General features: G+C 43.0%; 1 protein-coding gene across 1 annotated transcript in view; it reads right to left on the bottom strand.

Moving 5' to 3' along the window:
• The window catches only part of LOC119976524 (golgin subfamily A member 4-like), a 1176663-nt gene that overhangs the window by 424469 nt on the left and 736017 nt on the right, over positions 1–16177 (bottom strand). The window contains exons 105-107 of the mRNA XM_038817077.1: positions 13183–13209; positions 12374–12400; positions 11765–11797 (exon numbers count right to left, since the gene is read on the bottom strand). Of these exons, the coding sequence (XP_038673005.1) occupies positions 11765–11797; positions 12374–12400; positions 13183–13209 (87 nt within the window). The remainder of the gene's footprint in view (positions 1–11764; positions 11798–12373; positions 12401–13182; positions 13210–16177) is intronic.

Below are 16177 nucleotides of genomic sequence, written 5' to 3'. Positions count from 1 at the left end.
CGAATTTGACATAGCAGCTAAATAATTGAATTGGCCAAACAAGATGTGGCAGAGTATTTGACGTGTTTGCATCAATGTAAGAGCAGATGTTTAAGAGATTCGGATGCGATGAGTAAAGCCAACTGAAGCGCCTATGAACTAGTGGCAGATGGCTACTGACAGGAGTTTGAAAATCTCAGGAAAGAAACTGATCTGACGCATAGAGAATTTGAAAGAATCAAACAAAGCAATTCTGACAGGTTTAGAAGAGAATAGTGGGAAACTACGACTTTTATCGAACAATTTCCCTTCATCCAGATCAAGGTACTTCCTCGCAAGACTACAATAGATTTGTTCAAACATTTAAAAAAAAAACTTGTTGACACGAAACATGGGATGAATTGGAACAGGAATGTGCAGTTTGACCCTTGGAACAATCTGCGCTATGAAATATGATCCTGCCTTCTCTCACCACGGCCGAATTTCCTTTATTCGTTCTTGGGATGTGGGCATCGCTGGCTGAGCCAGCATTTGTTGTCCATCCATAATTGCCCTTGAACTGGAGAGCTTGCTATGCCATTTCAGAGGGCACAGTTCAGAGACAATGGCATCGCTGTCTTAGTTTGGAATCACGTGTCTGACAAACGGGGGAAAGGACGGCAGATTGCCTGAAGTACATTAGTGAAGCACATGAGTTTTTACGACTTGTGGGATTTGAGCCCGGGACACAGGAGCGTTGCTACACTAGTGAAAATACCATTACCCCAGTACATCCACTTAGACACCTTCCTGCCTGCTCCTCATAACCCTCATATTTTTGGGAAAAAAAGGGCAGGAGGCCCGAGAATGTAAGTGAGACGATGTTTAAAAAAGCAACGAAAAAGGCTGTACAGTATTAAGGTACTGTGCACTGTGACGACCATTCACACATTTACCAATCGGAGACAGATTTTATGAGGCCTATTTGCAAACCCCAGCTGGGCAGGCCTCCTCCCACTCGCGGGGGAGTTCGTATTCCACGCAGTCCGTGGGTAGAACAATTGCACGTTGCCCCCTTGAGAGACATTAAGCGTTGCTAAATATATAAAGAACTATGTATATGCTACCTGAATGTGTATAAAACTGAATTCCACTGCTCACTGGAGTAGAGGATTCCACAGATGCACGATGTTTTGAGCGAATTACACATTTTTTCTGTTTCAAATTTGGCACTACCGACGCTAAAACCATGGTATGTCGTTATGCAATGTACAGCGAGGTGAAGTCGCGGCTCTACATTTGCACTATCAATCCCGTTTAGTATTTTAAACCACAATTAGATCGCATCTCAGTGTTCGAAGTTCCAGCGAGCATATGGCTCAACTTCTCATCTGTCATAATCACAAACGCCCTTTATCGCCTGAATCAATCCAGTAAACATTATCTGAACTGCTGAGAACTCATTTATGTTGCCCTTCAAAATAGTTTTATTGGAATATTTGTCCTTAGTATCAAAATTTTGCAGCACAATATAAAAATATTTAAAATAACAAAAGCACCAACAGAACTATCACAAGTTGTCACCACCTCTGTGACAGTAGTTCCAATAATATAATATCATTGCATTCTTTGCATCAGTGTGCATCATACTTTTTAAGTGTTCTTACTGGATTTTTTTAACGTTTAGGGATAAGACTTATATACGACCTCACAATCGTATGTGTGATTAGTGCCGGTAATCATTTTGCTGGGGGACGGGAGGTGAGTCATGTTGCCGCCTTGAGTTCTCGAAGAAGTTAGGATGGTTAATTAGGATCTCTTAATTAGAGCAGTACCAGAACATTTGGTTTGCCATCGCCCTGGCACCGGTCGCACATTACTTCCGCTCCCGGAGGAACTCACTTACGTGTGTTTTACTAAGGTGCACTATTTGCACCATCTTAGGCGACATCAGTACAAAAGGTGCTCGGTGCCAGAAGAGGTGCAGCTGATCCTGTGAAGAGCCTTGATCCAGAGTCCTCCCCTATTTTCATGCTGATTTCCTCCTCCCATTTACACCTGGTATCGTCCAGTAATGTCCTTCCCTTTTCTATGAGTCGTCTGTAGATTCGGATATTTGTCATCCGATAACCAGTCCATCCATACAACTGTGTCCTAGGTTTTGTGTCCGGGTGGCTGAGGGAAAGATTTGTTTTCCTTGCAGAAAATGTCACGGAGATGCAGGTACCTTAACCCCTTAGTTTTCGTGAGTTGGAGCCTACCGACGTCTCGCCCTGTGTGCCCAGCCTATCGTCCAGATACATGTCCTCTCTCAGTGCCCCTTTGACCTCGCTCCACGACCCAAATATGGAGTTTATCCACGCTGGTGTGAACCTATGGTTATTGCAGATTGGGGCTTCGGTGGAAATCTCGCCAAGTTGGAAATGCCGCCTGAACAGATTTGATGTCCTTAGTGTGGCCACCAGCACCTATTTGCTGCAGTGTGTGTGTGCATGGGGCAGGGGTGGGGGCGGGGGCTGTTGGCCGGAGTGGTGTGGTGGCGACCGCTCGATGAGACACCCGCGTGCAGGAGGCCTGCTGCATTTGGACCCTGCCCTCCTCTGTTTCCTTCATCTACTCCCTCAGCCTCTCTGCGTTTGCCACCCAGTGGTAGAATTGGAGGTCATGTAGAACAAAGACTCCCAGGCGTCGCTCTTGCTGTAAGATGGTACTGCTACAAACCCAAACAGTTCAAGCACTTCCGTGAGTTACCTCCATTCTACTTGATCGATGGCGTCCTGGGAGAGGAACATATGTTGTGATCTCTCCCCGGATTGGTTCATTATTACATTCTGCAGATGTGTGATGTTCGCTGCCATTTGTTTGTCCTCGACAAAGTCGGTCTGATCTTCCTCGATTACGTTTCAATGCAGCACTCCAGACTCCTCACCGGCAATTTCGCGAGGACTTTTCTATCAATGTTTATGAGACAGATGGGGCTCTCTGATCCACACTGTCGGGGATAAAGAAAGGGAACCGTTTGACAATGAGTCATTGCGCATTTCCTGCCTCTGCTGCAAATGGTTTGTTGAAGTCTAGTGGAAAATCCAGGCGTTTGCTCCAGGCGTTGTCCCTGAATTCGTGGAATTAATGTATTTCCCGTTTTCGACCAGCTCTAACAGACCTTCCATCCCTTGTCTCCTGTTCTCCTCCACCACCAGTATATCCAATCTGATGAGTATGTGTTCCATCACCGAGTCCCTCTGCGGGGATTCAGATGTTTACAGCCTTCGGAAGAAGTTTACAGAAGGCTCGTTAAATTCGTTGGTGTCTGCTACAATCGGACCATTGCGATCCTTCACTTGTGCAATCTTTTTGCGTTGTTTGCTATCTTAACTGGTACACCAGCGTATGTAAGGCGTGGCCTGTATGTTCGCAGAAATCCCCTATGTCTGGCAGAGTTGGTGAGCAGCCTTCCTTCCTTCCTTCCTTACAGATCCCAGAGTGGATCTGCGGCTTTTTTCTCTCCGCCAGCAGTTCCACAGTTGGGTCCGTGGAGTATTGTCGATGCACCTCCAGTGAGGAAAGATCAGAAGATCGTGGCTTCTCTTCCTTTCCTGTCCCTAAGCTGTCTAAAATCTATCGTTTTGCCCTTGATCACCGCCTTTAGTGCCTCCCAGAATCTGGAGAGTGGGACCTCCACTTTCTAGTTGCAGGTTACATAAACGTCGATGGCCTGGAATATATTTGTACCAAATTCCATAGAGGCAAAGAGATCTGCACCCAGCCTCCATGGGGGTGGGGGATGAGGACGATGGGCCGGGCCCTTCTCTAATGTAATGTGGTTTATGCTCAGGGTTAACAATCGCGGAGTGTTCGACCTCATACTGCCTTGCAGCACTCTTTAACGTACGACAAAGCAGTGAATACACAAATCGACATTGTACCTTGCAAACGTGGGAGAAGAAGGCGAATTATTTTTCTCTGGTGTGGTTGAAGCTCAGTGTATCTACCCCTCCCCACTCACCTGTTGCATTATGGCGTTCAATTCTCCAGCCAGACCTGACACATTTGGGTTTGGATCTGTCCATTGGTGGGTCTTGTAATCAATTAAATATTCCCACCACCCGTCCATGATAGGTTGGTCGATGGCCTAATCTGGAATTTTGGCCATCGTGTTGTTGACGAATGCTGCATTGTCCCAGTTTGAGCCATAGATTTTTACCAAGACTACCAAAGCTTCTTCCAGCGGCCCGTTGACAATAACATATCCCCACTCCCTCGGATTGATCACTGTGCTCGACACTGTGAATGGAACTGTCATGTTCATTAGTATGGCTACCAGACCCACCTCCGTCCCACATAAATCAAACGCTTGTTGCAGCTAAGCCTTCCTGACCAGCAGTCGGAGCCTTACACTTGAGTATGACCGTCTGCCCTCCGACTCTTCAGATGGGAGAGGTGTCCGAATATTTCCACCAAACCATTGAGACACCTCTCGATCCATGTTAATATTCGAATGCCCTCCTCTCCCCACCCACCACCGGTGGGTCATCCATACTCACCCTGTGGGCATAGTCCACTTCGTCCGGGCCTGTCCCTGCTCACTGGACACTGAGGATTGTACTGACCACCGCCTCATTTTTACCATCTCCATCTGCTGTCTGCTGCAACCATCACTCTACCCTCTCGCCTCCCGGCCCGTTTACCCCCATGTCCCTCCCCCTGTTTCCCGCTACGCTTGTACTACCAGCTCCTAGTCTCCACTCCCCTCTTAGCTTTATCCCTTCTACAACTTCCACTAACTCCCCCCTCTAACTTTCGCCCTTTGCTTTCCATAAAGTTCGGTTTTCCCTCAGACACCCCGTCCGTCCCAGGAAGCACATTGCGAACACCTGCTTCCCTGTCCTTCTGCACCTATTTGGATCGCTCGTCCAGCAGCTCCCGTAACAGTCGGACTCCCTCTCTTACCCACCGTCTACCTCTCTGCTATTTCGCCTCCCTCTACGCTTCTGCTGTTGGTCGAATTCGTGAAGTCAGGTTCCGACAATTGCTCTACATTTTTGATTCCCCACTCCACTTTTCTGGGCTAGTCTGTTGGCATCCTCCGGGACGTCCAAGTAGTGTTTTTTGCCCAGATACATGACATACAGTTTGGCAGAGCAGGGCATGTCAATTTGCCGCCGACGTGTGTACAGCGTAAGTCTGGGAGCATGTAATTGGCCCCGAACCTTTCACAGATCAGCACCAACATTCTGGTGCCAGTGGATGTAATTTCCATCCCACTTGCACCCTCTCACGTTCTTCTCGCACCTCCGGATCCGCGCTTTTTTCTGGTGCCTGTGTAGCCTCCTGATTATCGCCCCGTTCATTACGCAGGCCCTGGGGTGCTGAGGAAGCGACCTGTGGGCGCGGTTTCTTTCGGGGCCTTGGAGAATTCCTCCTAGCCGGCAAACACTCAGAGCATCGCTGCTATGTATTCGGTGGAGATTGTTCCCTCCATTCTCTCCTGCAGTTCCATGATTCTCCTGTTCTGCCGACGTGACCGAGTCTCTTCTTCGTTGCATTTCTCCGTCAACCCAGTCTGGGTCGTGACCAGGTTTGCCCCATCGGCGTAGAGTTCTGCGAAACGGTCACATTGATCGAATGCGTCATATCACGGTCCTGTGTCGGCGTTACCTGGACCTATAGTCTACGCTCAATATTGTCCATTGCCTCCCTAATAAGGACCGTCGCAGCTTCCTCTGCCGCCTTGATGAGGTATTTTTTCATCTCCTCACAATGTTTATGGAGCCCGGACCTGATGAAGCGCATGGATTTGTTCAATAGCATCTGCGTCTGCGCTGGAAGCGCTGAAGGGTCGGCCCTCACCAGTCTGTGCCTCCTGCGGTCCCCTTATCTGAGCCTGAGGTTTATCTCCCTTGGTCTTTCTGGCTTTTTTCTTTGGCGGCTAATTATTTCCAATCTTTATTCATAGTGCCGTCGATGTAGATTTAATCTGGCGAATTCTGATCATCTTTGTTGCCTGTCTTGAGGGTCTGAAAGGCCTTAGTCGATGTTCTTAGACATGAGTCACCACTCGTGTGACCTCTCATGTCATGGCCGCCACCAGAAGTCCTGTAATGCATTTATATTCTACCTGAAGTAAGTGGGCAAAGACTATTCACAGTACTACCGATGCGGCGGGCACGACACAGTTGCAACAGCAGTTCCCTGCTTTTATATAATATACCACGACCAATGAATGCCAAAATCCCATGTGCCCAACGTAATACCTGTGGAATCTACAGACTAACATTTTTCGATTGATGTTCGACTTCACAGAAAAAAATGAAGTTTCTCTGAATTTAGATAAGAAGTTTATTTTTTATTCCTCAGAACAAAATGAATAAGCTCACGCTCATCCACGTTATATTCCATCTTCCAAACTTTCGTCCAGTCATCTCACCTATACATATCCATTTGTCAGTGTCTTATTTCCACTTGGAAACTTGCTTTCCTATCATTTTAGATTTGTCTGCAAATTTGGCTATGGTGCATATAATCTCTCCATATACGTCATTCATATAGATTTTATATAGTTGAGTCCCGAGAACAGAACCCTGGGACACAGCATTAGGTTATGTTCGGCAGCCAGAACATTAACAATTCATACACACTCTTCTTTCTGTTGGTAGGCCAATTCTCTATCCAAGCTAATATATTACCACTAACCCAGTGGGGTATTATGCTTTGCGTTAATATTTAGGGTTACCCCTTGATAAATGACTTCGGGATGTCCAGATAAAATGTAATGACAACATTGCCATTATTTACTTTGCCTCAATATCTGGAACCTCGTCAAACGCCCTCCTGAACAGTTTACAATAACCACTTCTACTATATCTTTGCGAGAAATTTTAAGCAAACTGGACCATGATTCCCCACTTGCTGTCACTCTTTTTGACGAAGCGAGCTACATTTGATATCTTCCAATTAAATTGGGCCAAACTCCAGTGATACGAATTTTGGAAAATTAAAACAATGCATCAGCACACGAACGTTTCGTTTTCAATTACTTATTAAAAGAGTACCTCTTGTTAGCTACCTGGCCAGTGTTCCATCTTTCTTTAATATTTACCGTCCTCATAAAATTTTGCAGCGTCCGTTACCGTATTTTAAATCCTCTGACCTTCTAGCTGTTTATCCCCAGTTGCACTCACCCTCTTTCAGTTAGATCCTATGTTTAACTTTCTTAGTATAGCACGGATTGGGGGGGGGGGGGGGGGGTCCGTCTTTGGGAAATGTTATTCCTCGTTGGAAAATTTGTGCACTCTGTTTTCTGAAGTGTCCCATTAAATGTTTTTCACTCGTTCTCTATTGACATAACATACTTTGCCAATTCATTTTAAGCAACTCAGACCTCGTGCCCTCATTATTGTCCTTATTTGTACTAACACCATGATCAACGACCGACTGCTCTCTTCTTCGAAATCAATAGAAAAGCCAATCATATTATTATCGTTCTACCTTCAATACGATATCTCTCATCTCGTTGCAAAGTAAAGGTCTATCGTGGTGTTAACTCTGGTTGTATCCTGGAAATTAAGATTTTTAGAAAGCACACTGAAAGCATTGAAAGAACTCCTCTTCCAGGTTATTTTCAGTCTTCTCTAGTGTATATATAGATTAAATATCTCATGATTATCGTTGTGCCTTTCCAACAATTTCGGTCATGTTTTCCTTTGTGCTCCATCCTACCAATTGTTTACTATTAGTGCTCGAACACCAATCGGCTATTTCATCGCTTGCGACCTTTTCAAAATATAATGTGTCCTTCAATATTCATTTTCCAAACCATGACGTGTGGTAGGACTGTCTCTGCAATGAGATTACATCGTGGAATTGATGTCTATGTGCGCTCATAGTTCATCTGCATTATTTTGAATGCTACTTGAATCCAGGTACAGAAGTTTTATTCTCATCCTTTCTTTCCTTCTTATAACATCTAGTCTCATCTGACCATTCATTATTATATTTGTCCCCCTCTATCCTGGAGCTCGGTTCGAGAGGAGAACAGACATTGTCGTACTGAATCGCGAAGCGGGCTCCAGGAGATAAATTGCCGATAGCTGCTCCACTTCTTATCTTCCTATGTTCTTTCAACTTGGATTTAATTTCACATCTGTCATTGGGAATATGTTGGAGTCACTTCTAAACTGAGCAATCGCACAACATTTAGAAATGCGAAGTATAATCAAGCAGAGTTAGCACGTCTTCTTCAAGGAAACTCGTAACTGATATTTAAGAAATTTAATGCAGCGGTAACACACACTCAAACGCTCAAAGGCAAATACGAGGCACTTGGAATTCCAGAGCACATTTAAAGAGGCTGTTTGCTACGAAAAGATTCCACGGTGTTTGGGACAGCATATTATTATGGGTAGAAGAATGGCGAACTGACATAAGTCAGTGCTTTAGAATAAGACAGATAATTTGACCCTGGTAAACAATTCCTAATGGAGTGCCACATGGCTCACAGTGGGGGCCACAATTATCAACATTCGTTCTTAATCGTTTGACCAAAGGAAACTAATGTATTAATTCCCTGTTCACAGATTAAATAAAAATCGGTAGGAAGGAAAGTTTTGAGTATGGCACAAAGTCATGAGCTTGTCATAGAGGAATACAAAAGCATAAGTCCGATGAAACTTGACAGTTTCAATATACTGCACGAAAATTTGATGTTTGCAATTTGGTAGGAAGACAAACGAATCTGAAGATTATTTAAATGAAGACAGTCTTTAGAAAATAGCAGGAAGAGCTTTCAGAAGCCACGTGCATATATCACAAAAAGGTAGTATGGAGGGTCAGCATGTAAAAGGAGAAATCATCTGAATCCTGTCCTTCATTTATAATGGTACTATATAAACAATTAGGACAGTGTTGCTCATACTTTAGAAGGCACGAATTACACTACACCTGTAATACTGTGAACATTGTTCGTCCCTTTATCTCAGAAAATATATATTTGCGTTGGAGACGGTCCAGAGAAGGTTCCCTAGATTTGTTCCAGATATAGGAGGTGCAGGGTTTCGATGGGAGGACATTATGGCGAGAACTTGAGTGTTTTAGGACTGAGCTCAGTGGCATTTAGAAGTAATGAAGAGATTGCTAATGCCGACATATGGGATTCTCAGGTAGCTTGACAGGACAGATGCTGATTTTTCTCTCCCATTTTGGGACAGTCTAGGAGCAGAGCGTATATTCTCAGAACGAGGGGTCGCCATTTATGAGAGAAAGAATTAGCGACGTCTTCACTGAGAAAGCTGCGAAGTATGAGATAGGCAGAATTTTATTCAGTGAGGTCATCAAGGGTTATGGTGTTAAGGTGGGAAAGTGGATTTGACGATGATATTATCAGATCAGTCATTATTTCATTTATTGGCGGATCACAATGGACAAATTGAATTCGCACTGCTCCTCTATCTTATAGTCCTGTCACTGTTTGCTATTCCTTTCCCCTAATAACACTACTGTCTTTTGTTTTGCCTCTTCACCTTTACTTCCCAAATCTGTCCAAATTATATCAGGTGCTGACAATATTTTGCTAACAAACTCCTACTTCTCCAATAATGCAGCTTGAAAATCAACCGTCCCAGCATGGCTCAGTTGCAGACTGACATAAAGGCACATATCCCACTTTAGCAGTACTGGTGCAATGCAACATACAGAGGAAGACACTTTTCGCACATTTGTCTTTGAGGAACACATTCCGTTCCCTTTTCTGATTGTCCTTCGCCAATTGGATTCTGGATCTGTTAATGTTCCCGGCCGCGCGTCACTGTCCATGTGGATTTTGCACATTCTCCCCATGTCTCCGTGAGTCTCACCCACAAAAACCAAAGACGTGCCTGGTATGTGGATTGGCCACACTAAATTGCCCCTCATTTGGAAAATTTGAAACAAAATCTAAAGATTATGAAGTTTGGTTATCGGCATCTTTATTTTCTGCATCGTCAGACTTATTATACGATATTTCCTTATTCATTCCACCTATTCAGTTGCTACCGACGGGTCGCAACAATTAGATCGACGACATTCCAAAGCAAGTACCTCTCAAGCGCGGAGCAGATGTCACACGAAAATTATTGATTTCATCCTATGATATGGGGATTCTGCAGTCAGTATATCACCTCCTGGCGCTCCTAATTCTGTCCACCAATTAAAAGGCATAGTTCAGGAATATGTTGAAATACTCGCCCCTTGGTTCGATGATGCAGCTCAAATAACATCGAACGATTTCGGCAACAATCAAGAAAAGACAGCCCAATGGATCTCTGCCTCGTCCGTAACGGTAGATGCTCTCTGAAAGTTGCATAGTGTGAACGAACGCAGCCTCTTGAGTCATTTTAAGCAGCCATGAACATTGCCATAAAGATCGACGGTAGAGTTAAAATGGGGACGCCACCACTTGCATGTACTGCTCTAAATTACTGACGATGTGAGTACGAAGAATAACGCCGTTACTTCACTGCCGCTGGATCAAAATCCTGGAACTCCCCGTGGATGGATATCATGCAACACCGGACCCGGAAACACGGAAGGTTTACCTTCACATCATAAAACGCCATGTATCAAGCTCGAACTTCATTGATTCCATCTAAAGGACAATTGGTTATGGACAATGCATGCTGATCTGAACAGCGACAGACATAACCAAAAGATGCATACATTCAAAGTTGACACATTCTTATTTTGTATGTAAACAAATTCAAGGATGAATTTTCGCTATGTTTTGTTCTCAAAGAACTTCAAAAATTGATAAAGCGTTGAAGAAGGAAATCATTGACATATATTGGAGAAAAAATGTTCCCTTGCGCTAGGAAGCAATCAGACAAATCCCTAGCTTGCCTGAAAACAACATTGTTCTGTCGTTCTCCCAATTCCATGACTCGATATCATTTTATAACGTGGTGGGTAGATTTAATCTCGCTTATTTGCACAAAGCACGTATTCAAACTGAAAGTATCGCTGCCCAGTAAGCGGCTACCGCAGGAAATTGGTAAAATATTTCAGTGTGTTACAATTGTATTCGAAAAAAGTATTGTCACATATAGTTCATTTTTAATTCCTATCAATATGGTGCAATGGCAATAAAAAATTTTCGTCGAAGATATGCAAAAGTTGGATCGAATTGGCATGACGAAAACGTCCCTGCAGAAAACGATGCCAAGGAGGAATGTCCACAGTTGAAACATCAGTAGCTAAGATATGATGCACGAGGACAGCGTGGCACAGACCACGTAGGTCTAATAATCCCGTGGGAAACTGCACATTGTGTGATGCATAGCAGATATCAAACAAGTTATTTATTTTATAGAAAACAGCTGTTTGGCCACTGCAAGTTAATAACTAGGAAGAGTCGCATATCGTGCTCCAAAAGTATTTCACCGCCACACCACACAGTGATACAGTAATCATCCTCAGTTGTGAAAATTGCTCCCCAATGAAAACCATACCTTTACAAGCAATCATGTGATGTTTGCCATCATTCGAACCAAGTTTAATTGACCGTGTACATTGAGGTGATTGGTATGCTGTTTTTACCCTCAAATCGTATTTACACAAAGTTTTTAGGAAAATAATGCTCAGGGAAGTCTTGAAAGTGTTCAATTTCAGGTAAGAAAAATCTCACGGGGTCAACAATGCATTTGTAGCGTGCGGGTGTATATTTTTTATTTACCAGTATTAACATACTTTGTTCGCATTTTAATGATTTCAAGCGCTGTCCACACATCATTGATACATGTAATTTTATTAATTTAGAATTCGGCTGTAACCTTACTTTGTAGTTTTCTGAATGATGGCCTCCGTAGTTCTGAAATAACAAAAATGTTTCACTTCTGTGTTAATCTACAACAACGTGTGTGTTGTCAAACGTACAAACTTTGTTCTGGTGCACATATTTGCTTTCAAAGGAATTAAGAGAGTATCAACTGCACGTATAATATAGGGAAATATATTCACGTTGAAATGGAATCCCATGAACTTGATGTATATATAATACCAATTTTACTTCACATTTTTGCTTGGAAAAGGAAGACTGACGTATTTTTATATAATGGCATCTCAATCATTCGTCCTACCGTTACAAATGTATATGGTTATCGATGGATCAATTATAATGCATATGCACAGACCTGCTGTCTTCCGTGTCAAGTCCATTGTCGAAGTAAAGCTAAATCAGTTACTCAATAAGCAGATAGCTGTCAAGTGATAGAAACTGGCCTTAAATTAATTACATTCATGGGAATTGCTCGTCGTAGTTAATTATAAGGATGACGATTACTCTGTATTTCACCGCTAAATTTTCTGACTGCGCATTTGCATCTTGTAATGTCGAACAAAGCTTTTTTTTTAGAAAATCATCAGTGTTTCTTTGTTTCTTAATTACCGTTTGCTTTCCGAAGCTCTTTAATTTCTGAACAATGTTAAAGTGAAAAACAGCACATCAGTTGGAGCAGAAATCTTGAATATGCCGACGTGTTACACACTCTTTTTCGAATATCCACGAGCTGCTTCGAGTCAAACACCCAATTTTATATTATGATACGTGAAATTCTTCCTCAACTTGTTCGGTACAGAATGATCAGAATATATTTCAACTGGAATCCGGTGTAAATCTGAATTAATTGCACGTCAATTTTATTTTCGTCTCCATGCATTTGATCAACAAAAGCAATTGTGCGTCCTGCTAACAAAATGCAAAACCCAGTAGACTGCGAGGATGGTGACTGGTTCTACTGCAATAGCAACAGCTCGGGTGCAATAACGTAAGCATTTCCTGAACATTACGGATTAAAAAAAGAAGCTGGCCAACTGAAATCAGGCCGCTTCAGCCATTCCGACATTAAGCAGTGCCCGGCAAATCTCGCCATAATTCGGGATATCTAATTCTCCAAGTGATTCTGATCTAACGTTGATCAACATGTAACTCAGGAATTTGGAACTCAAATTAATTTGTGCTTGCTGTTTATGGTAGTGTTCGAAAATGGGAATGCGAAACTCACGGGGAGGAAATTACTAATATTTTGTTTCTGAAGAGACTGTCACGAAGAATAGATCGTGGTATCTCTGTTTGTTCATTTCTACCGTCTAGTTCCAAGAAATGTTGTGGACAATAATCATTGTGGAAGGGCGTGGGCGTTGCCACACAACGTGAAATTACCACCCGTTGCCATTAAACATGTATGGACATCCTACCTTCATCCTTTAGACGCAACAGTGCCTCTGTAAGAAAACAAGAAGTCGTTGATATTTTGACAATATAAAAATGTATTTTTTTCTATATTTGGCCTTGCACTGGCCTATTAGATTACCAAGAGTGCAAGGTGAAATTAACACATCATCAGTTTGCGCAAATACCTGTCAGAAATAATTTGGAGAAAGATGAGATTGAAATGGCATATGTCGCAGAGTATGATATTGCAACCCGCTGCCCTGTTCAGCAAGAAATGTCTTTTGGAATAATGTTCAGATTTGGATTGAATTTACACTTGGTAAAATAAACATTGAACTTGATTGTAGTTTCATTTCGACTTATTTCTGAGTGGGGTGGTGGGAATCATGTATATCGGTATTCATGCGTGCTTTACCGTGATTTTCAACTCTTGAATGACAGTTGTGGGTGAGCAAAGGTTTATTTCCTTCGTGAAGATAAAAAAAAATCAACAGCGATAAAGTAACATGTGCTGACTGATGACAGATACCAGAGACACGCAGCGAAATAGGAGAAAACTGACTGTGGTCATTGGTCTGCATGTCCCATATATACTGCCAGAAGAACCAATTTTTATAATAACAAACCCTTAAGACCTACCGGGGGCTGACTTCATGAATCTCATGTGTTTTCTCTAAAAGTGAAGTCAAAATGCGTTCAGGGTCTAGATCCTGGAAGCCCGGGAGAGATATGATCTGCAATAAAGAAGATGATTCATGCTTGTCGTTCACCAGAAGACGCCTGTTTGAAATTGAACTAAGGTAATCAATGAAACTTGGCAGTGAGGCAATGGTAAACCTTTAAAAGGCTTTTATGGATGTAAACGTTTCTGGCATAAATTAAACAATGTGAATTTGAATCGCTATCTGGTGTCTGCTTTGAATGATGTTCAGCATTTCGTCTAATATAAGAGCAAAAAGCAAAGAAAATTACAGAAAAGCTCTATTCGTTGCAGCCCTCTCAGGCTGCGGTGACCATGCTGCCCTTCTTAACTAAAAGCCCCTACTTTTCCCATGACAATATAGCTCGTTTCCCATGCTCTTCGTGTATTTGTCAAGACACACCATACAATTCACTATCGTATCTGCTTGCACTATCACCCCAGCAGCGAGTTACAGGTTCCCACCATCCTCGTACATCTCCTTTAATACTTGTCCCTCGCACCTTATACTTATTCCAGTGGCAATTGTCTCTTCCATCCTGGAAAAAAAAGCGTCTGATAATCCATTCTGTCCATGCCCCTCATAATCTGTTGAGCTCTATCAGGTTGTCCCTCAATCTCCGTTGTGCCAGTGAGCACAAACCAAGTTTTTCCAATGTCTCCTCATAACTACTGCCCTCCATACCAGGCAACATCCTGGTAAACATTTTCTGTACCGTCTCTAAATACCACCCTCTGGTATTGCGGCGACCAGAATTGAATACGATATTCCCAATGCGACATAAATAAGGTTCTATAAAGCTGCAACATGACTTTCTACTTTTCAAACTTAATGCACCGGCCGATTAACGTAAGCATGCCATATGCCTTCTTGTCTAGCTTCTCCATCTGAGTTGCCACTTTCAATAACCTGTGTACCTGCACATCCAGATCTTTCTGCCTGTCAATACTCTTCAGGATTCTGCTATTTACTTTATATTTCCCAACTATTTTAGACCTCCCAAAATGTATTACCTCAAATTTGTCCACATGACTCTCCATCAGTCATCTCTCCAACCAAGTTTCCACCGTTCTTTATCCAGCTGTATTCTCTGACGGTCCTCATGTCTATCTGCAATTGCACCAACCTTTGTGTCGTCTGGAAACATTCTAATCAAACCAGTCACATTTTCTTACAAATAATTTATGTATTCCAAACAGCAAAGGTCCAGCACTCATCGCTGAGGAACGGCAGTAGTCACATACCCTCCATTCAGAAAAACACTATTACACTCTTAAACTCTGTCTTCTCTGCCCGCGTCAGTTCTGTATTAATATTGGGGCATAACCCTTCACAAAACCAAATATCCTTTCGCTAATAGGTCCACTTATATCCAAGTTGGAATAAATTCGGTCTCGAAGAAGACTCTCAAATAATTTTCCTACTGATGACGTTAGGGTCACCAGCCTGTAATTACCTGGAACGTTCTGTTCCTGAGTTCCCATACACCTGAAAACCTCCCACATCGAAGGTAATAATTTGCCCTCAAACATCTGCCCCCAATCTTCATTCAAGCCTAATATTGTTGTAATTAGACTTCCCCCAATTCAGCACCTTCAGCTGAAGACTACACATCATTATTTTCAATACGTTAAGGCTTACTTAATTGTGGTCACTGTTTCCGAACTGCTCCTCCACTGAAACGTCGACCATTCACCAATGCCAGGTCCAGTATTTCTCCTTCGCTCGGTGGACTATTTACATACTGTTTCAATAAGACTTCCAGGATGCTGCATACAAACTCTGCCCCATCCACGCGCCTGGCACTAAGTGAGTCCGAGTCAATCTGAGTAATTTAAAATATCCCACGACAAGATTGGCACGTTTTCACCATGTCAAAATTCGACCAACATATCTGCTCCTCTATCTCCCTCTGACTGTTTGGAGGTCGATAGTAAACTACCTACATTGTGACTTCATCCTTCCTGTTCCTGAGCTCTACCATATTGCCTGGCAGTATGAGCCATCCTTGGTGTTTTCCCGCAGTACAGCTGTGATATTCTTCATAACCAGGAATGCAACTCCCCCACCTTTTTTACATCTCCCTCTACCCGCCACAAACATCTTTATCCTGGAACGTCAAGCTGACAATCCTGTCCTTCCTTAGCCAATTCTGGGTAATGGCAGCAGCATCATATTTCAAAGCACTAATCGAAGCTCCATGTTAATCTGCCTTATCTATAACACTTGTCGCATTGAAACAAATAAACTTAGGTGCACCAGGAACTCTTTGATGAGCAATCACATCCTGCCTGGACTTCGTCTGAGTCTTACTCGC

Source organism: Scyliorhinus canicula, chromosome 13, assembly GCF_902713615.1.
Source record: "Scyliorhinus canicula chromosome 13, sScyCan1.1, whole genome shotgun sequence".
Lineage (NCBI taxonomy): Eukaryota > Metazoa > Chordata > Chondrichthyes > Carcharhiniformes > Scyliorhinidae > Scyliorhinus > Scyliorhinus canicula.
Note: the sequence above shows the minus strand (reverse complement) of the source record. Positions and strands in the feature narration are given on the sequence as shown.